Here is a 22,867-nt window from a genome sequence, read left to right on the forward strand (position 1 = left end):
ATTGATTTCCCACACTGCCCCTGCCCGGTACAGTGGAGGAAAAGAGCAGCAGCTCTGAACTGCCCTTTGTCTGCTTGACTGCGCCCACTCTACCGCGACCGGGAGGCTCAGGGAGCGCTGCCACACGGACATTTGTATTGTTTCCAATCAGACTGACCAGAGGAAGTGTGTTACTCGGCCAGAGACCCGAGGGAGATGCTGTATAAACACAAGCGCCTGCGGAACCGAGGCCCCGCTGTCTTAACTGTACCTTATTTATTTAACAAAGCGTGACTGGACCGACGCTGTTCAGCGCCACAGCCAGGCAATGAAGGGTGCTGCGGCACCGTGAGGCCTGCGCACCGCAGAGCAGGGGCTGTCACACCGACCTCCCAGCTCTCCTCACCCGGCAGCATCACCTTCCTGCTGACAAGTGCCAATGTGACCCTGTGGGAGCCCAGAGCTCTCCTGCCTGTGTCCTGAGGGGAAGCAGAGCTCTGGGTCAATGTCTGTTGTGTTACCTGGGAGGAGTAGAGGGGAAAGAGTGTTTCAGGGCTGTCCCAGTGCCCTGGCAGGCTGTGGGGATGGCTCTGGGACCGCCACGGTGTCAGGGCAGGATTCTGGAGGGCAATTCCTTGCTTGCTTTGCCTTTGTGCCCAATTCCTTTAGAACAGGCCAGCAAACTGCGTGAAAAGCCTTTCTAGGAGGAGGTAAGAGAGGAGAGGAGACCAAAACGCAGCTGCTCAAACACCTCTGCTCTTCCTGCCCTACTTACTCAGAGGGGTTTACAGACACAAGCATCCTGTTGTGTAAGTGCTAATCCCTTTTGTAGGAATAGGAAACTGCAGCAGAACACAGGAGAGGGGAAAGGCCAGGGTCACGTACAGCAGTGGGGTTAGAAACGCACAAGGAAATCTTGGTCCAATGCATCTGAGCAGAGTTTTTGATCCATCACTGCCTGCACATGGGAAGATGGGAATGTAAGAGAAATGATTTCTGGTAATCCCAATGATCACTCTTGGAGCAGGTCAGGAATGTGTGTGGCAGCTAAGGACACATCACCACAGGCCCCAGCTTGTTGCTACACTTTTGTATTGTCATGGGCCTCCTGGCATTGTAAAAGCTCAGAAAAGGTGGAATTCTGGTTGGAAGCACAGGTAATCCCTAGTACACAAACACTGTAATGGATCTGCTCTAACTAGCACTGGAGAGCTTACACCACTGATGGTCTTAAAGGTAGTTCAGATTTTACAATTCCTCTTTTAATACAGATAAATAGGAAGGGATATTTTAATGGGAGAATTAACTTCTGATGGTGCCAGTGCCTCACACCTGTACTGTTTCCTTCTGAAGTGCAGTGAGCTCATCCCAAATCCTGGGTAACCACGCTCCTCCCAAGGGACCAGCAACCAAGGGAGCCCTATCAGCTGAAGGACTTGCTTTGTCTTAATAGCTAAGAACCCCAATTTGATTTACAAGACCTTTTTTTCCTCCCTAAACAACCCCCAAAGCTGCTTTTCCGTATGGCAGCACGGGCTGCAGCAGGACACACAGGACAGGCAGGAATGTCGACCGCTCAGGGAGCATCCCAAGATACAGGCACTGGGTGAGGCTCCACGTAATCCAGGGGTAAACCCAGCCTCTGGGTACCATCAGTGCTGGTCTGAGGTCGGGCTCCAGCACTATTCCCTGGCAGTGGATGCAGTCACCAGCAGGCAGGGGTGGGGGAGCTGCCCTGGGGCCGTGCGGTTCTGCTGGTGCTGAAGTCTTTCACTTACCTCAACTTCTTTTAATAGAAGAATGAATTACAGCTCTGCTGCCTGCAGTGTCATTGTGGGCCCCCTGTCCCGGGTCACTCCCAGCCCACAGCCACGAGCCCAGCGCGGCTTTAGCGGGTCCTGGTCCTCCTCCATGGATTTATTGTCATCTTTAACGTTACAGTGACTGGAACAGTGAGGAAACACCCAGTGATTGTCCCTAAGGGGATGGGATGGTGGCTCTGGACCTGGTCAACAGGAGCCCCTGGAAAGGAAGCACCAGGATGGAGGGTGATAACACAAACACCTATTGGCAGTTCCTCACCTTAAAGGCATTCCTGTGATGTTAAATGGGGGCACAATTCCCAACGCAACTCCAGCAGTTGTTTTTCAACCCAGAATCCGGACAGTTAAAACTGGGGGGGGACACAAGGGGCCAGGCCCAAACTCCAGAAACACATTTAAAACTCTTTAGCCTAAAATATCTACGTATTAAACCCCCCCGAAAAGCAGCACCAAAGCTGTGAGCTCTCCAAAGCCCAAGATCAAAGTGCCATCATCTTTTAATGCAAACCTTTTGTTGCCGCAACAGTCTTAAGAGGGATGAGAGACATCAAAAACACAAACGGAGGCAAACTGTGGCTCTGGTGCTGTGTTTTGTTTTAGTCTCTCCTCTCAATGTGGGCCATGAAATAGGTCAGCTCCATTACTGATCAGCCTTCCCACAAATATTTAAACCAAATTGAATTGCACACCCAATACCCATCACAATTACAGCCGGCACAATAACTAAATTAGCAATTCAACACAATAATTGGAAATGCGATTCTCTCTATTCCCCAGCCTCCCCCGGGGCTCCGGCCGATCTATGGGGGGAAAACTCGGCTTTACTAATTCTGCAGCTAATTAGAGACACACTTGTAAATGAAGTTGTTTGTCTGAAAGTTGAAATTCTTTGCTGTTGGAAGGGGGGGGGAAGGATTAACACAGCCCCTCTATCCCTCCCATCGCACGCATCATTCCCCGATCCACTGCGTAGCTGCTGTGCAATGTTTGGCAAAGGTGGAATGCCCATTTGTGTAGGTACTAATTAGCAGCTCTATCATGAATTAACAGTCTGTGGGGTGGAGGGGGGTGTGTGAGGTATCTCCTGTGCTGTTAACTGGCAGCATTAGGAAAACTGGGGGGGAATCATCCTGGTTACCTGTGGAGGGCAGAGCTGTGTCATCCCACTGCTGGACACGGGCATGTCACCTCTGGAGCCTCTCTGATGCGTTGCTGCTCAGGGATTACACAGGCTGCACCTCCTCCTGCAGCACACTCCAACCCAGGTGAGGGACTGCTCTGACAGCAGGAATAAAGCCCTGCTCTTAACAGCACCATCAGCAGATGAAACGGGACTCGCAAGCAGGCACTGCCGGCCCAGGTTCTCCCCATGCAGCCCCTACCCAGGTGGTGACAGGGGTCAGCAGGAGAAAAGGCTGCTTAAGCACTGATAAGTGAATTCAAAAGCATGCTTAGTAGGGCTTTGACTCTTATCTCCTCAAACAATGCGAACGAGAAGTTATCAGATGTAAAGTGTTCGTATTACCCTTTAACACTACAGCCAGCTCCCACTCACAAATAGGAAAAAAGGGTGAAAAATGGAATACCCTGGTGCTGGGAGTGTAAAGGACACAGGAGTCAAACAGAAAGGGGTGGCACAGCACCGGCAGCACCCCAACAACCTACCACACAGCAAACCAAGAGTAGGGCAGGGCCATGGTGTTCTCTGTTAACAAACACCCTTAACGCCTGCACTGACGGTACAAGCAGTGTGAACCCATCCCACCACCACCAGCTCTGGAAGCAGCTTATTTACTCCCCTTGATGCCTTTCAGAATGGTGGTTATTAAACTATGAGATTTTAATGATGTTGGAAGACCACACAGCTTTGCTGCTGCTGAGAAATCAGTGCAGGTACAGTTCAAGGGGTGGAGACACCGGTGTCTGCTGGGGAGCTGGAATTGATGGAGGTGGGGGTAGACAGAGAGGACCGAACCATTGCCAGGATGTGCCATGGATGATGGTTACACTAGGAGGAGGTCACTGACAGGCATCAGCCTAAACTAAACCAACTGGCTCACTAATGAACTCACCATATCCCAGCACCGGTAGCTTGAAAATCAGCCCTCCTCTGCAGCTGTGGAGCCTCCGGGCCCTTCTCCCCACAGCTCCCTGCATGTTGCTTTAGTTGTGACTCTGGCACCTTCACAGAGGGACAAGCAGTGCTGCTGGGCTCTCTGCCGTGCACAAGGTCATCAGCAACAGAAAGGGAGCGGAGAGGAGCCAACGGTGACATTTAGTGTGTTTCCGCCTGGCAAATCCTGACCAGAGAGCTGCAGGGGGGGAGAACAGGAGAAATCAATGCACTTCCCTGCGAGCTGCAGCTCCTGCTCCACTGCGAGTGAGCACAAAGATTTATTCATCCATGATCCGCATGTTTTCCACACAAAGTCAATACTCACCTTGGCACTTACTTATTTTCTAAAGCCAAGAAAAATGCTCCGCTCTGCACAGGGCTGGAGCCTGCCCTGTGCTGCTGCCGCTCCTTGCATCGATCCAGAGGGGTGAGGACCAGGACCAGCACCAGGGAGGAACAGGGAAGAGAAAAGCTCTGATGGCTTTTGGAGCCAGCAGCTCCCTAAAGACCAGGCAGAAAGGCAGCAGAGCTCCCGGGAGCAGCAGTTGGAGGAGCTGGGTTTAGCAGCATTACCACACTTTTTATGCCCTGCTGTAAAACAGCAAGTCACAAAAGAAACCCTTTTCCCAAAGGAATAGTCCTGTGAGCAGCCCCTCACATGGAGCTGCAGGATCTGCTCTGTGCAGGGTGGTGGAACCCGGCCAGACCCATCCCCACACACAGGTGTACCTGTTCTGCTGTTAAACAGCATTCAAACCCTCTGTGATTTCACACAGCAACTTGTTCTGGGCAAGTCTCTGCAGCTGAGCTGGGTCTCTCTTGCTGTGGAGGGCTCTTTTCTCCCCATACATCACTGGAGGTGTTAGGAAGCCATTTACTGGAAGCAGGTGACTCCAAGACTTCAATCTGTAATGATGAGGTGCAAAAATGATTAATTAGTATCAGGTCTGCAGACAGCTCTGGAGAAAGAGAAAGCCTTCTGAGGGGAAAGAAGGATAAACCTGTGCTGCAGCACAGCCCTTTTCAAGCAGAGACAGGAACAGAGGGAAAGGAGCAATCCCCTTGTGGAGATACAAAGTGGGATCATCTCCAGTGCACAAGGTCTCACCTGAAGCAGAAGTCATGGCTTGGGCTTCCCTCCTTACGATCTAACCTGTTATATACTTAAAACCAGAATACATTTTTATTTAAGAACAGAGAACAATTAAAGCGAGATCTCACAGCCCAATGTGCAGGGAAAGATCCAACCGACCTTTCCGTGGAGTTCAGAAACAGTGAACAAACACATCAATACAACTGCAAGCCTTTACATTCCCATGCTGTGTGCCGGCTGTCCTCGGAGCTCACAGCTCACAGGGAGGTGCAAAGCAATGCTGGTGAAGTGATGCCGTGCTGCTGGGGCTGGGCCCTTTCCTGCCCTGACCACACTTGGATCACCAGGTTACAAATGCATTTTAATTGGATTGCTCAAACAACACAAAACTCAGTTCATGTGGTCACAAGCAATGGCCCTCATACATACACAGGTATGCAGGGATTATTTACGCAAGATAACCTCCATTGCAGATTGATCATAGCAGGCTGACAGATTCCCCTTGCAGGGATTTAATTCCCTTTGGATATGAACACCCCACAAGGCCCCTCACATGAGTCCTCTCCTCTGGCCGGTTTTACACCCGTGCTGGCATCCCCCAGCAGTGTGTGATGGTGATGGTGAAGACAGGACGGCTCAGAGTCACGATCAGCAGAAACGCTTCAGTGCATAGGATCAGTGCTGGACTTCACCAGTAAATAGCCCCAGATGTACCCCACTGCTGTGCTCATCACCAGTCAGCAAACGTCCCTGTGTGCAGTGAATGCTCACTGTGAAACAGTGTGAACAGGGAGCTCTGGCTGCCTGCAAGGGAGAGCACCTTTTCTCTGTTTTAAGGCCATGTTAATTATGTAAATGACATTTAAATCCTCTTGACTCGCTGAAAAATAAAGTCACACATTCCAGATATGCAGCCAGCGACCAGAACAGCACGCTCCAACAATCCCCCCATCTCCCAAATGAAAATCTCTAAGGATTTAATACAAACGTGGGTGACCTGATTGCAGGGGGGCTGGCGATCCCTCTGCTCTGAATCATGTGTGTCCCCCCTGGCAGAACGCTGTACCCAGCCTGCAGAATCAAAGTCAGGAATTTCAAAGAGAACAGTTAAAACTGGATTGTCTTTGGGAGGAAGCAGAGTTCATTTTCAAGGCAGAGAGAGGGCGTTCAGCCAAGCTGAACCTCCCTGCTCTCCTTTCCGAGCCCGTGTGATTCAGCAGAAACTGCATCGGATGCTCCTTCAGTGGGGTTTTATAGCAACAAACCAGCAGCTTCAGAGACCTTGCTCTGGGTCAGACGAGCAGCAGCCCAGATCAAGGAGATGTCAGGAGATGGGGCAGCATCCAGTGCAGGGAGAGGAACCTCCTGCTGTGCTCAATCCCTGCTAATTCTGCTCCGGTTCTTGGGGATTTGAGATTTTCCCAAAGAGCGAACGATAAAGCTCCGTCCTGGGGAAAAGAGGAAGGAGAAGGAAGGGGATAAGTTACTTTCCAAGGTCAAAATGGAAGCAGGAGGCTGTAAACCCATCCCCTCCTTAAAATGAAAAGGCCTTGAGTAATTAAAAATGCATTCAACAGTCTTCATTAACGAATACCGGCAAAGGGGAGAACTTGCCTAAGACCAATCACACGCACAACACAAGTATGTAAATAGTTCAGTGTGGCTGGGTACCGTATCTCCAGAGAATGAGGTGTTCTCTAAGTCTGCCCTTTACAGACAAGTTCTTCAAGTAAGAAACCATGACTGCATATTTTAATAGGAGGTATGAGCCCACAGAGCCATGAGGAGGATTCCATCACGCATCTACGTGGGACTATAATTCAGTTTTCATCCATTTTCTTGGACTTGACGGTACTTGAGAAACAATGAAAACGACCCAGCAACGAGATTCCAATTAATAGCACCTAGGCAGCAATTCTGGCAACAGGAGCAAGCTTCCCTTTTACAGGAGCAAAGTGGGCTGGTGTTGTATTTATCTTTAACTTTAGAACCAAAGTAGCCTGAGACGAGGGACGGGGAAAGGAGAGAGCACGTTTATAAATCAGAGATATCTGGAAATCAAGGGAAAAGCATTGGGAGAGCCTTATTTTCTAAAGCAACAGCTTGGTGTGCCAGGCACACACGACTGGAATGATGGTTATAGGGAGGATGGGATTTTTCCTTCAGAACACATTTGATGATCACTGGGTTTTTAGAGCAGTAAGCAAATGATGTATCACTGTGGGCCAGTGTCTCACTGGTCCATCAGCACCAGCACCTGGGAAAGCTGCTCCTGGAAAACTGTCAGGAGAGGCAGAGAAGAGAGACTTGTCCACGGCTTTATAAAACATGGCTTCAAAGGATGAAATCCAGACCTGACACAGACACTGATTTCGGCTGCTGCCTCAATGGAGGCTACAACAGGGACCACCCTCACTAGGAGCTGCTTTGATGCTTTGCTCCTTCACGGATCAATAAGAGATGGCAACTGGTTTGAAAACTGTTTGCAGACACTTCCACTACAGAAAGTTACCTGTCAGCCTCCGGAAAGAGGGAGCTTCTGAGGTCTGATGGCAGCAAAACGCCAGCCATTAATCCCGGTAGACAAGGAACCAAGTATCAGCTCCGGCAATGCAGGAGGATGGACGGACACATACGGACCACTGAGACAAGCCACCATTCTCATTCACAGGGCCACATCTCTCACATTAATTCTCATTTAGCAGCTAATTAACCAATCACTGCTCTATCCTCAGCAAACAAGGCTGTGGTGAGGGACGTGCCCATCTCCTTACGTGACAAAATGGTTGATGCTGTATTTTGTGTGTACAGAGTGTGACACCCCAGCTGGAGCTTCTGTGATACACTGGGAGCGTGCACAGGGGTTATGGCAAGTTTAACACAAATGCCACATCAAAACACCTCTAGAAAACAGAGCCGACACACAAAAAGCTGTCAGTATTGACACCTGAAAGGAAACAAGAGGAGGGAGAGGAACACCTTACCCAAACCTGCACCATTTTCCATCTTTCCTGACTGTTACCTGATAAATGCAACTCACTTTTGCTGTTTCAACTGAGAAATCAGGTGGCAAGCAGCAATGGGGACAGTGTGACTTTAAGGCTGCATCAGTGATCAGAAGGGAAATGCAGAACGCTGCTATTTTGTCCTCTGACAATCACAGCCCTCAGCCTGTCTTTGCCAGCTCAGCTCAGACCCCGTCGCTTCCACTGGCGCTGCGATCGATGGCATTCCCAGGCAGCAGCAGGGTTCACATGCTGGGAGCAGAGAGGGAATGCTTGAAGTGGTGCTTTGATAGGAGATCCTTTCACACTCAGGTGGCCAAAGCTGACAAACCCCATCAGAAGAGGCTGAGCAGCTCGGACACTTCCAGGGAAACATCCCAATTTCATTCCTGCTCCCCTCCCTCTGGGTAGCGCTGTTACTTGGGAGCATCCACTCCCACAGGATGCAGGCTTCTCCTTCCCCGTACCCTGGTGCCAGTGAGCAACAGAAACCACTTTTGTTTTGCCCACATGCTTCACTCACAGATAACAAGCTTCAAACCTCCTCACTGCTTGCCAAGCACACCACAGAGGCATTCTGCAGCATTCCAAGGGGAATTCCTCCCAAACATCACCTCCACTGCACAGAGGGGCTCCTGCCTGCAATTCCTCTACATACACCCTTCTCTTATACATTCAAGGAAGTCCAAATACAATGGGCACATTCTGGGGAACCCCACAGAAACCAACCAAACAAACAAGAGTTTCAGTTGTTTTCCTTGTGAGCTGGCAAAAGCCAAAAGCAATGTTTCTTTGCAGCTAGCCCTGGCCCTTCCCACTCGTGGAGAACCAGTTTCCTCTGTTTTGTCTTCATTTTTGGGTTCCTGATAGCCTCCTGAAGCGTATATGAGTTCAGGGATTACTGCAGCATTTGCTCCAACCCTACAGATTTTACATAAACAAGCAAGCAGGGCCCAGGGACATAAATTCAAGCAAGAATTTACCTTCATCATCAGAGAAACGCTGCCAGCACCGACTGAATCTGACATTCATACCCTGGGTTTCATGGGTGCAAAGGGGGGCTGCACCCACAGCCACAGGCAGGGAACCTTGCAACTCACAGCATCCCACAGCCCCAGCCTCCTGGGCACGATGCTGGTAACCTCTGTTCAAGTCAAAATCCAAGTGGAGTTGTTTGGATAACACTGCATGGGCAGGCACTGTCAAAGAGCGGCAGGAGAAGGAGGGGAATCAGGGAACCCCTGAAACAGAACTAATATTTCACCCTGAATGGAAAAAAACCAACCCACAATCTTTTTTCCACCCTCTTCTCATCATCTGGGCTACCTTCCTTTTACAGCATCTCCCCTCAGCAGGATTTAACCATGCAGAGAGTAAAACTCATCAATCCTCCAGGTTTAACCTTGTCTCTGTTTCAATTCACCAGGGTTAAGTGTGGATTTTAATACTTTCAGCCCCCTTAAGGCTATGCATAATGAACCTGGATTTTGGTTAAAACATACAAAATTCCTCTCCTCCACCCACATATATTAAACACCAGACTTGAGCTGAAGCAACCCACCCTGCTGCAAGCCTGCCGCCTCTGGGTAAAGGAAAGGGGACTTCAGCACAAAATGGTGCTGGTCTTAGCAATGTGCTGAGGAGTAACCTACGCGAGTAATTAACAGTACTTACACCTCAGGTAGAGAGTGTGGAAGAAGCAGGTCGATACAGGGGTCTTCCTTGAATTAAAATTTAACTTACCCTTTATTGCAACCTACAAAAGCAAGTAATGAGCACTAACATTTTTATTTCTTTTAAACTGTCATTTAGGCTGCAGAGGGGATAATTACCTATTTCCACTGTAGTAAGGTTTTATCACCCTTAGTGAGGCATTTTCTAATTTAATATTTTTACTATATTATCATAAAACCTGTTTCTGGAAAAAATGATCAGGAACCACACAGTCATTTGCCATAAAACATGTGTGTGTAAGTACCTTGCCTTCATTATTTATGCATTTCTTCAGAGCTGGCTCCAAGGGCTGAGGGCAGCACATGGGCAGGATACTCCAGGAGCGATGTGCCCAAGTACTCACCCTTTTCCCAGCTCCAGGGCTCACTCCACGGGCACCCAGCACCTAGAAAGTTTGCACAGCCCTTTCTCAATGCACCAGCAGCCTGAGACAAAAGGTGTGTGTGAGGGAGGTGCTTTATTCTGCTCCCTGCACTGTAAAAAGAGTCCTGGTTTTGGTGCTATTTCCACCTTGGTTGTGTGGGAAGAGCATGGAAGGGATGTCCCTGCACCCCAGCCAACCTGTGGACCCCAGGGAGGGCATTCCCCATGCAAACCTCAAGCCAGCAGCTCGACTGTCTTCCCATTCACAGCTCTAACACTTGCACAGCCCTTGGCACGGTCACAGCAACGCTCTGGGCTGTGGGGAGCCCCTGATATGCGTTCTGCAGACAAAGGATATGCCTGTGCAGGGAAGAGGTGCCAAGGCCTGGCTCAGCACCACTCCACAGCACTGCAGGGATGCCAACCAGCTCCTCACCATTCAACCTGATGGATTTCAAGTCGACAACATGGTTTTAAAAAATGAAATGAAAGGAGCAGTTACTTCAGACAGTATCAGTGGTGTACAACTGACCAGTGGACCTCACCACCCTCCAACCCCAGCTATTGCTGCTACACACATTATTTAAGCAAAATCCTTGCAACAGACAGCAAGGAAACACACACACCAAGGGCCAGAGGGCCATGGGTGAATATTAATAGCTACAGCACACTTGATCAATCTATGAATCATCAAAACGTACATCATTAAAACTGTTACCAGTTCCTTTGCCCATCTGCAGCAGCACTATTCCACCAAACATACAACAGGGAAAACAAACACCCAAGTGCACATAGAAGGGGAGAAGAGCTGATGCTGGGCTAGTCCATGTAATTATAACCAGGTTACTTCTTGGGTCTAAATATAGTTCTGTAAATGAGTAGAAGAGCAATATTAAGGAGGAAAATTCCGTTTCTGGTGGGTTTTTTCCAAGTGTTATTAATACAACATCACTGCCTGAGTCACTGCTGTGCTGGTTTACTAAAAATGCCCTCCAGCAGATTTCTGTACCTTTCCCCATGTACCTTTTACTTCTTCCAGGCCAAAACTTAAGAGGATAATTTAGAATACTCCACAAGCAAAACTGAACTGTACCTATCCCATTCCCCTTGACACCCTCCACTGGGAACAATGAGTTTTTAATTCACAAAAGATAGAAAGATAGAACATGAACCCCCCTGAAGAAAGGGGGGATGAAAAGCACACACCCCAGATGAAAACTGAAGCTGGCTGTGGATCACTTCCTTGGAAACTTTCTGTCTGTATCCTAAGAAATCTTTTAGCCAGTGGTATGAAATTCAGATGATCAGGTGCCCAGCAAGCAGAGCAGGTTCCCAGGAAGATGAAACAAGCTGAAGCCCCTTATTTTTCAATTCCTGGTCAAAAAGCATTACCCTACATCAGCATGAGTGGGGTGTGGATCTGGCTCCATATCCACACACCTTCAAACACACGTTCCCTGCTCCTCTATTTCCCCAGCAACAAACCCATGATACAGTCAATGATGCAGAGCAAAACAAGCAGCAGCAATCACTGAAGGAGAATTAAAACACCCTTGTCTCTGAGAGCGAGGGGGCCTGCTTGGCAGAGCCGAGCGCTGTGTGCGGCGCTCCGCCATGGTATCAATATCCATGTCCGGCGGCAGCGCAGTGACACGGTGCTGGCCGGGATGCAGGCCCACGAGATGGCACTCTCTCACTCGCTTCCCAGCGCGGCCCAAACCCGGAGCGTGCAACTCCAGCTATAAATTACCCAGCCAGAGGACTCCCATCACCGTGCCCGGCACTTGAAGGAGATCCAGACAGGTCTGCCGCAATTCCCCCTCGCTCAGGCAGGTCGGGATCGGGTCCTCCAAGTCTGTGCAAATGCTTTTAGCCCCATGGCTTTAAATTATGACAGGTGACATGTGACCTCTGGTTTGTCTCCTGAGAGCAGGCACAAGATTTATAAGTACTTTAGAAAGCTGGTTCCTGCCCTAAACAAAGGGACTCTGCACACTTTGTGAGGCTGCATCTGGGGATGGGGCAGGGAGGAGAGGATGGAGATGCTGCTCAAGGTACCGTACCCCAAACTTAACCACACCCAAGGTTCAGACCTGCCATCTCTGTCACCAATTCCACACACTTCTCCCTTACACCAGCACACAGCCATCTGCTTACTGACCAGCCCTGAGCGTGGGACCTTTCTCATCCTGATTTTGATCCTAACAGCACGCAGCATTCACATTTTCATCTGAGCTTTTACAGCACAAAGCGTAAAAGGTGTGGACAAGTGGCTGGAGAAGCAGTAAAACACAGGGACGTACAGAAGGCTGCAGCCTGCTCCTTGTGGCATGCCTTCCAGCAGCTTTCATTTCCCCATGAAATCCATAAAATGCTGCCTTCCCACTCTTTGTTTTTAGATGGGTATTTGAGCAGAGCAGCCACTGTAATGCTGCACGTGAAGTGCCCTGCGCAGACGTGCACACAGGCGCACGGAAGGGACCATTCTTTGTGTACCTTAACATCCCATATTCCTAGGATGATTTCCCTCTTTCACAGCTTGCCTGTTTTGCAACAGATTTGATGCAGGAGAAGACAAATTGTCTCACAAAGGGAGGATGACAAATCATCTTGCAGCTCTTAACAGGTTATTTTTTTTCCCTTTAAAAAGGAAATTTCCATAACAGAGGTGCCTGTCGTCTTACATAGGATGTCAAACGTCAAATGTTGGGACACGATGATTTCAGCCCACTGGCACTAGCCAGGGTCACGTATCCCACTTCGCCACTGCAGCTTCAAAACATACAACAACTCCTCATTCGAATACCAGCCTTTCTAACAACTATGGCTAAAAGTGATATGGGATCCTTAACTGCATCTACATGAGCTGACTTCTAAGGCAAAGCCAAAGGTTAGGGGGGTAAAACCCAAGAAACAATGATACACAAAGGGCAGAATGATATCAAGGCCATGGTGCCTCAGCACCTACAGTCAAGCCAAGCAGGCTGAGTTTCACAGGACAACAGTGGGTTTTTCTTGGTTCCCAGCAGAGCTCAGGTCTAAGGCTCCATCCCCCCAAGCACTAAGTCCCTGAGCAAACTCAGGCTGTGCAGCAGGCTACACATCACCTCCCCAAGAAAGCCCACACATCCCCCAAGGGGCCATTCCGGGGGGCTCTTCCAGAGGCCACAGCGCCCAGGCAGGAAGCTCACCCTCATATCCACAGCCTCATGCCAGGAACAACAGCTTCCCCTCAAACCTCAGAGCACTGCACACTCAGAAATGGCCCTCCACATTAGCACTGCTGCCTTTGTTTCCCAAAACAAAGCCAATACAAAGCGGGGTAACCCATCATCCAGGCTGCGTCTACAGAAACTCAGAATAATTCTTCTTCACCAACATGGTCACAGAAGCTGCTGGTTTAGCTGTTCCAGAAATAAGAGCTTGGCTTCCTTTCAGGGACTTCCGTCGTGGTGAATGTATTGGATTGACAATCCCAGAGCCCAAATTCCTCCATTAATCGAGTCTCATGGTGTTTTAATACCCAAAGTACAAAGTGAGCTAAGTTCAAGGCTGGTATCTCACCAACCTTTCCTTTTTTTTAATATTAAACTCTTATGTCATATAAGTAAACTAATCTTTTAATACCAGGATTTCCTACTACGTACCCCCCTCTGCTTGCAGAAAGAGACACTGTGACAAAGCAACTGCACTAAGTCCAAGAGTGAGAATGCTGATGGGGAAAATACACAACATCCTGCCTGAATCCAAGTGAAATGCTCTAATCCAAACCTTGCTGGCAGCTGGATAATCTGTGTCTTAACTCATCTTCCCAGCAGGCACTGGTCTGCTCATGCAAGAACAAGAGTGGGCTGGATGCTCTTCTATTAAGCATGACCTGAGGCCAATGGGATGGACCCTGTGGATTCAGGGGCTTAAGTCCTTGCACTTGGCTGTGGGATTTCAGTCAGTGATTCCTGAAACACAAAACCTACTATAAGAGGTGTGGAGAGACAAGGCATGGGAGCTGGAAGAAGGGAGCCACAACACTGGCACACAGCCCTGTCTTGAAGCCCCAGGTGCCTGGGGTACCCACAAACCAGGGACAATAAGGCAAGCGCCACCACAGGCACACAGGCTATCCGGCCAAGCTACACCATCAGCTCCTGGTGTATGACCAATGCTGCCTGAGGGCAGGGACCAGTTCACCAACTGGTGACAATCACAGTGTGGAGAGGTCTGGGGAGAGCAGAGGAGATTTCCCCAGCTCCTGGAAGGACTTCATGTTGTGGTAGAAATGCATGGTCTGACACAGTTCCATTACAGCCAACTTCTTCCCCCTAATTTGGCTCATAAGAGATGCAAAGTCCTCCTCCATAATGAAGACCCATTTGCTGAGGCAAAAAGCAACCTCACTAAAAGCTTGACGTATTCTCCCCCCCCTTCACTCAGTTATAAATCCTGTCCTGAATTCCAGCTTGCACTTGAGAACATGTCTCTTTTGTCCTGCCTGACTTTACTGCAGAAAAGCCTCCTTTTCCCTCCCATTCCTGCACTGGTGCCATCTTTAATGATGATGTATGGGTGTCCTTTTCCTCGGCGGTGCTGTGGGGAGGGGGTCAAACATGTGACACCGCCAGCATGTGTATCAACAGCAAATTATAAACCGTGTCAATCCAAGTTAATGCAAAGCTGTAATCCTCTTTAACAAGAGATCAAATCAGTGCCATGAGTTATGTTCATTCTGTAATCTGATAAGAAATAGAGTGAGCCTCTAATAAAAGAGTAATGAGAGCCCTTAATGATGCTGTTAAAAGGTAGCGCCAGTTAAAATATTGCTGTTGTTCCAGCTGATTAGATCACTGTTGCACGTTTGCACAATCTTGTTTTACCTGTCAGAATAACCTGAGTCCTCGTGGGAGATAAAGGTGTTTGGACCAAACATCTGTGTCCTTAAAGGGTGTCTCTCCTGCAAGTTACTGTCCTCCAGAGGTGAAATAACGATGCTCACCTGACTTAGCAGTAATTTCATATACTTTTTAAAGTGTCTGTGTTTAGTCTCTGTTTCACACACAGGTACAGCGCAGAGACCTGAGGATCTATATATCAAAGCTGACAGAGAGGCAGAACAAAGCCAAAATCCACACACAGCTCATCCCAGGAACAGAGACTTTACCTGACCTTGCCACAACCAGGCTCTTCACAGGGTGCACTCCTGCAGACACAGCAGCTCTGTGTGCACTGAAAAGATGCTCTATGTGGGCCTTCAGTGGGAATCTCTATCCTCAGCTTGCCCACAGAGAAATACATCTACCCAGCACAGGAGCTGTGAATGCACAGATATCTGATCCCCTAAAAACACGAGGCTGTTCAGAGCTGGGCCAGCTGAAGGCTCACAAGATCTGGTTTAACTACAGCTCTAGCCCAGACCTGCTACATCACCTTTGGCAAGTCACTGAGGCTCTTGACTCATGGATTTCTGGACCCAAATACCTTTGGAGATATGGGCTATGATTGATCTGTGCCTCATTTCCCAAAGTGTAAACCAGAGAAGGCTGGAATCTTCCCAACTCTGCTGCACATCGTGATACTGAAGGATGATTGTGTTAAAAGATTACACCAGACACTGGAGCAATGGGATCAGTGAAGTACCATAGGTCATGAAGACGGGAAAAAAGGATTTCAAGGGAAGCCACCCTCAAACTCAGGTGAAATCACCACCAAAGAGAGATCAACCCTGTTCTAATTCTGGGTAATTCCTGCCCAAGACACCAGCCCTCTCCTCTGGACAATCACCACAGTGCACTTACACTCAAGCCTTTGCCTCCAGGTTCCTTGTCTTAGGGCAGGTTCATTTACATAGTGATGACCTTGGCCCAATCACAAAAACCTTGGCCCAAGAGCACAATAACTGTATTTAAGTCTATAAACACATACCCTGAGATAACCATAAAAATCACTTTCCAGTGCATGTTTTAAAATACTACCAAAGAGGGGTTAAAACAGAGGAGGGCTTGAGGCCACCAGTGTCCCACACATTACAACATAATATATGTGAGCACAAGGTTAAACAGCCATGCCCATGTGTAGGGTGCATGAAAAACTGGCAAGTGGAAGATTAATTGCCTGCACGAATGCTATTATTCCAACCAGCAGCAAGAATAAGAAAGAACGTGGCAGTGATGTTGACAAAGGCAGTTATTATACGTGGACATTTCCCTTCTCAAATTCAGGCTGTAAACCAATTCTGGAGTGACTGTTCATCCTCTTCTCTATGCAGTGCTCAGGCTGCTTCTCCTCACACGTATCTGCTCTTTGTTTCTCCAGCCAGCAGCAGTGGGAAGTGATAAACTTGAAGTGCCAGATCCTGGGTATCCCACATGCAGCAAGCAAAGCAAGACAACAGTCAGAAACAACTCCTTTCTGCTTTTGGCCCAGTAACAAAGGGCTTCTGCATCCATCAGGAGGTGTGAGGACTTGGCACAGGCAAGGAAGAACCAGAACTACACCACTCTATGCTAGCCCCACAGCTTCTGCCCACCCACATCTGCATTGGCATTTACTGGCACTTCCCAGGACTCTACCTTCACTCAAAGGGAATGCTCTGCCAGCTCTGTTTCCACAGCCCTTTTCTATACGTAGCTCACAGACACACTAAAACTTCTGGTACCACAACAGAGAACCCTGTTGTTCAGATGTGTATGCGTTCTGGGGTCGTGCCTTTACAGTGCCTGAGCAGAAAAAGAAAGGAAATGGCTCAGAGCACGATCGCATCCTGTGAAGTGTATACCTGCATTTTCAATCTAGTAATTCACACTTGTGAACAATAAAATTACCTTTTCCTATCACAAAGGAAGCTGTTCTCATTAATGCTTCCCTCTCATGCATACAGGCCTGGTCCTTTCTTTTCAATTCACCTGCAGTTTAAAGCAGCTGTTGAATTCTTCTTGCCTTGTCCATACACTGTGTGCTGCTACAGAAGTAATATGGCCCATGGCAAGTGCAGAGGCATTTTAAACAGAGATGTGAAGTGATCCCTGGAGAGTGGCTCTGATTTAAAAAATGACTGATAGCTGCAAGTGTCTTCATTTTGGGAGAGTTGAACCAAACACCTACAGAGGCTTCATTTCAGACACTGGCCACTCCAGGATCATGTTTGGATGCAAACACAAATGGTGTAAAGCAGAGAGGAAAGGAAGGAAGCTAAAGCTAAGTAACACCCAGGTTTTCCCTGTGCAGAGCAAGAATGCCCAAATGTGGAAGTGCTGCTGCAAAGAGGAGGCAAGAATCTGTTCCTAACAGACCTAAATTACAGCAGAGGGAAATTTAAGCTCAACATTAGTACTAAACACGCTAAAGCACATCATGTAGGGAGGAAGCTGCAGAGAAACTGTGTAAGGAAGACTCTAATGCCTGCAATAGCAAAGGGAAGGCATGTTCTTTGTGTTACAGGTAAGCAGCAGGCATTTGGGCACACAGTGAGGGAAACTCAGGCTTCTATTTGTGTATCTAAAACTAAAGCTTTCCTACACAGGTTAAAAAATTAAATACTACTATTATTAAACCACTGTTTTTTATAGGCACTTCTCAACAGCAGAGCTCTGCCGCACAGAATAGGAATCTGAGCCCCAGAAACACAGAGCGACCTGCTCAAGGTCATCCACAAAGCCACTGGCAGAACCAGGAACTTGATTCCCACTTGATTCCAGCATTGCCCCTTCCGGCTCCAGGGTTTGCTTTGAAAACCTGATCTTGGCAGAAGGGGTCACAGCTGCCCACAGGATGTGACCCTCAGGCACACTCGCTGGTGTGAGAACACATCAACTGACAGTCTCACTGTAGCTGGATAAACCAGCATCAGATGAGTGACTGAAATGCCATTAAGAGGAAGTATGGCGGGCCTCCAAAGTGACTAATAAACTTAATGTAAGAACTAAGTTCCTGCAGTCACACAATAAGCAGCAGCAGCTGCTGCCACCAAAGACTCTGTAAAGCATGCAAGCGCTGTAATAACCCGCTCGACGTGGAGAGAACCCCCAGGAGACATTTTCAGTAAACCAAATGTCAACCACTCTGTCCCTACCACAATGATAACTGTGTCGACACAGCAGAACGTAGATGGCATCCTATTAGCTGTAATAGCTTCTGAGGGTCAGGCAGGCTTCGTGCAGTTCATGGTGGACTCAAGGTGCCTCCTGAGAGGAGTTAAGATAAGGGCTATGAAGATGGCAGGCAGATGAAGTGTAGCTGAGGCCCAAGGAGGCTGTTGTGCACAACAACTCCACCATCCCAGCTGCTTCGATGCGCTTCACGTTTGCTGGAGGATTCTGGCTTACAGAATGCATTTTCTATGCAACTTTTGGAACACAAGTGAACGCAGTGGACTGTGAAGGAGGAGGCAATGTCACCTCTGGGGACAGCAAACATGGTGTAACTACTACATGATTAAGATCAGTCTCACTGGGGTTTTTTCACCTTCCCCCCCTCCATGCACACCCCATTAGAAGCTAAGTGTGCCTTCATTCTGGGGACAGAGCTACCTGCTTAATCTGTAGGACAGTGTGATATATAGTGTACACAGTGTGCCTAATCTCACAGGGCTCAAGCCACTTCTGTCCCTCTCTTCCTATAATCCAGGTAAGAGAGTGGAAACACCGACCACTTTAAATGGCTGGAGGCACAGCTTTCACCCCATACATGCACCACATTTATTCTCATGGCAAGAGGATTTAGACACTACTCAGGAATCAGAGCAGTTTTCTCACTTGAAAAAAATAAGTAAAGAGTAAAGAACTATGAGAAAGATTCATGATGAAACAGCACAGGTCATATTATGACCATAAAACATCTTAGTGCCAGCTTACCGGAGAGCTCTCATCCAGAAACCTGTGCAATACCCCAAAAGGCAACAGCCTAAAAGCAGCAGGTATGCGGCTGTCATTTCACAAACAGACAGATGACATCTCTCTCTCTCACAAAGCACAAACATGTTCCGCAACCCAGGGGAAAGATGTTTCTCAAGCTTTCTACATCCATTCACTGGAAAAATTATCCCACCTCCTTCCCACAAAATGCTCAGCATTTCCAGCTTTAGTTTAAAAATGCAATACCAAAGAAAAATGGGTGTAGATGCAGAAAAGCTACCTAGTAACCATGCACAAAACTTCATGTGCTTTACTAATGAGCACATTAAAACAGTACAGTCTTCCCATAAAATTCCTTGCTCTTTAAATAGACACAAACACAAGCAACATTTAGGTCTTGAGTGCTTCTTGACTGAACTATTGCAGTCATTAACTGCTCTAAGGAAATGCATACTAAACACATCTAAACCAGTTGCGTTTCTGTTAGAAGACAAGTTCTCTGTAAGCTTTGGTTATACCTGAAGAGATCATATAACCTAGTTGTCTATTTCCAAAATAGTTCCTCAAAATGAGATTACAAAATCAGACGAGTTTTAAATCAGGAATCAAAATGTAACTACTGAGATTTATGGAAAGTTCTTGTTTGGTGTCACTGTAATTACAGAGTGAAAGCTCAGCCAGAATGCCTGGGCAGGTGTGACCAAGACACCTAGGCTATGATGCCAGTGACAAATGGTTAACTGATAAGAAGAAACGGAGGGGGCGACAGACTGAAGAACAGGTCAATATCATGCTGTCATGAAGCCATTTGAGAAACATAATTAATCTATTACTCACCTGGCATCATCATTCATTGTACAGTGGTCAATAGGTGCCATGAAGCTCACCAGCTTGTTATGGACATGATACCTGAATGGTGCAGGAAATAAGCAGACAGCACATTAGTAAGTATTAATGAAAAGGAAATGTTGCTGCTGGAATAGAAACATACCAGCCCCTGAGACGCAAAGCACTGGCTTTCCTGGTGGCTGGTATCTAATGAGTCAGTAGTTGTAACTGGCAATTCCCCCTCCTTTTCCTCCTCTTCCTGTCTTATAACATGGACACAAGAACAATCAGATGATACAACGAACTGAATGGCAAACAAATCCTTTCTTATCACAGCCAGAAAGAGGACAGACAGCATCCATTAACTGTGTGCAAGTACCTAATCAGGCTCCCAAATAGACAACCCTGAAAACTCAAGAGACAGAGAAACAAGAACTCGTTTTCAGCCTTCCCTTCAGCTGGCATCTTAATCACCTTCTGGAGTTTGTGCCTAAATTGCCCACTGCAGGCAGCAGAAGCATCAGAGCATCAGATCTTCTCAAGCATCCATCTGCTACCCCTTTCTTTCTTGCTCTGCTGTATCTAGGGCCCTAAAGGATATCAAAAGCCCCCTTTGCAAGCCACACCCATAGCTGGAAAGTCTTACCCTGAGTAACTTATAAACAGAGCACGTAAATAGAAGCAAAGGAGAAAGACCTGTGCAAAGAAGAGATGTGAGACAGTGCTGCATCTGTCTCCGCTCCTGATCCACCAAACCATTTCTGCAAGCTGTATTGCATCTTCAGATACTGGCTCCCCTTCCTGCTCTCCACATCGGGCTAGGAAAGGAACCTGCAGTGGATTTCATGACTTATATTCAAGGACTTGGCATAAAATTCAACAGAGGACTGAAAAACTCAGAATGAAAAGGTGGCTTTAAGCCCTGGTGTGTACAGGCAGGGGATTCCAAACCAGTGGCTTTTGGTGTACACTACAACGCTGCCCACCCACATCTGAAATGTTTTATCCAAGCTGCTGCTATTTTTAGAGCTTGACAAATAGCAGGCAAAAGGATTCACAAGCATTTGCCCAGAATCACCTTTCCACTCTGCCACCTCTGCACTCCCTTCTGTTTGCTTATGCAGGAACATTCCCTGGAGGGGATTTTTAGCTAGCAAGACTATTTCAGAATGATTCTTCAGGCACAACACACACTCACCCTCACACAAGGGCTTCTCCGCACAATCAAGTCTTTGTCCCTGTTAATGGAGGGAACTGCCCTGGTCTAACTGCAATGACGGAGTCAAGCGACAGACATAGCTGTGCAGAGCCAGCTCTACAACAAACCCCAGGTCAACAGGCTGGACTATTGAATAGTTCCCTTATGAGACACTATCAAATGATGGATTCACAGAGATCAACGCTTATATAGGGACAGTAGAGTGGCAGAGAGACCTGGCAGCTCAGATGAATTCTCTGACATGAGTTTGTCTGCCCAGAACTCATTAATGGCACATTTCTTTAAATAAGCACTTTACAAACCCCAGTTGAGCAGCTCTAAACTATTTAATTTCATTCAAAGGAAGACATTGCAGCAGCACAGGACCAGGAATCACTGACATGAAAAATAGGGTGCACACATCACTCCTCCGTGTCTACTGCGAGAAAAGGCGAGTCCTAGCGAGGGACAGCAGAGTTTCAGGCACCAGGTTTCCTAAGCTCAACTGGAGTTTTTTGGATGAGCTCACTTCCTCTCTTAGTACCCCAGTTTCCCTGTCCATGGAGGGGACAGGTACTCATGTCAAGTGGAAGATCAGCTGCTTTTCAAAGCATTTGAAGGTTCTCAGACCCTAATAAATTAGCACATTTCATCCAAACATGCTCTAATATTGAAGGTTTGCTAAAGGACTGCTTTATTTGCCAAACAGAAAGGAAGAATTACGAAGGAAGAAACAAAAAGGAAGAATTATGGAGACAGAGGAAACTTAGTATTCATACTTTGCTCTGCAGGATCTCCAAGCCTTTCATGAAACCAAATCTAAGCACTGCTGCTCCAGTTTTAGTGAAGGAAAAGGAAGAATAGAGGATAAGTGATCTGCCTGGGGTGACACGGAGTCTCTCAGTGGAAGAACCAACTTTAGGCTCTTATGGACTATACTGAAGAGATGCTGGAGCTTAACTGCATGTTAATCCTAAACACAGACAATGGCACTTTTTTCTGCTATTGATATTTTCCCTGCAGGGTCAGTGCAACTTTTATTTAAAGAAGCAAAAAAAAAGGCCCCTAAGATCTAAGAGGCAATTGACTTGGCCAGAGAGCTACCTCCCAGGAATGCTGAAGCACACAGATTGCACACAATGAGAGACTTCCCCATTATTCCTGGAGGTTTACGAGTCTGACTCAGTTGTGTGATGTTGTCAGTAGTTTTGACTGAATCATGAATATATCCAATTATGTGTGATGCTGACAGAAAAGAATATTGATAGTCAATAATTACAGGCTTTTCAGGCCAACAACGTAGCTCTTCCCTCTTTCAATAAATTATCTTATGACATCTATCTTAAAAATTGCTATGCCAGGCCTGACCCAGACTGACTCCACTGACTTTCTATCAGATGCCATCTAAACTCAGGATTTATAGTTTACTCACAAAAGGATGGTTAATGTTGCGGGTTTTGCAGGGAGCGGTGCAGCTTTGCTGCTGCCTCCCTGCCACAGACACCTCCTCCACCACAAATCATGCAGTCATGCTAAACTCAGGGAGACTCATGCATCTGCTCTGCAAAGACGGGGAAAAAAGCCCAACCTATCCTCTCCAGGCTGCTTCACTTCCCACCTTATCACATGGAAGAGTCTTCCACTGGAAACCTATGGGGAGAGTTCAACCCAAATGAGTGATCCAAAAGTCAGGATGTGAAATAAGCTGAAGCTAAAGAAAGCTGTGATGTGACTTAGACATTAAAGAGAAATTAGTCACCAAATTTCAGCTGACAGTCAGTGGAAAATAGGCATCTACCTTACCAAGGCTTTTCTACACATCTTCCCCTAGAGCTGCTACCCACATTTCAATCAGCTAAATATATATTGCACAAGAGGTGTTTAT

General features: G+C 47.5%; 1 protein-coding gene across 13 annotated transcripts in view; it reads right to left on the minus strand.

Annotated features, from left to right (window-relative positions):
- Positions 1-3: 3 nt before the first annotated feature.
- The window catches only part of AATF (apoptosis antagonizing transcription factor), a 54,085-nt gene continuing 31,221 nt past the window's right edge, over positions 4-22,867 (minus strand). For 2 of the 13 annotated variants that reach the window (XM_080630180.1, XM_080630176.1), the window contains exons 11-13: positions 19,794-19,865; positions 2,941-6,459; positions 5-2,001 (exon numbers count right to left, since the gene is read on the minus strand). In XM_080630180.1, the coding sequence (XP_080486306.1) occupies positions 6,396-6,459; positions 19,794-19,865 (136 nt within the window). In that variant the 3' untranslated portion in view covers positions 5-2,001; positions 2,941-6,395. Of the gene's footprint in view, positions 2,002-2,940; positions 6,460-9,202; positions 9,216-9,994; positions 10,136-19,793; positions 19,866-22,867 lie in introns of those variants that run through there. The other 11 variants (XM_080630188.1, XM_080630177.1, XM_080630186.1 and 8 more) reach the window with 11 other exon arrangements.

The sequence above is a fragment of the Psittacula echo genome (genome assembly GCF_963264785.1).
Source record: "Psittacula echo genome assembly, chromosome: 15".
Classification (NCBI taxonomy): Eukaryota; Metazoa; Chordata; class Aves; order Psittaciformes; family Psittacidae; genus Psittacula; species Psittacula echo.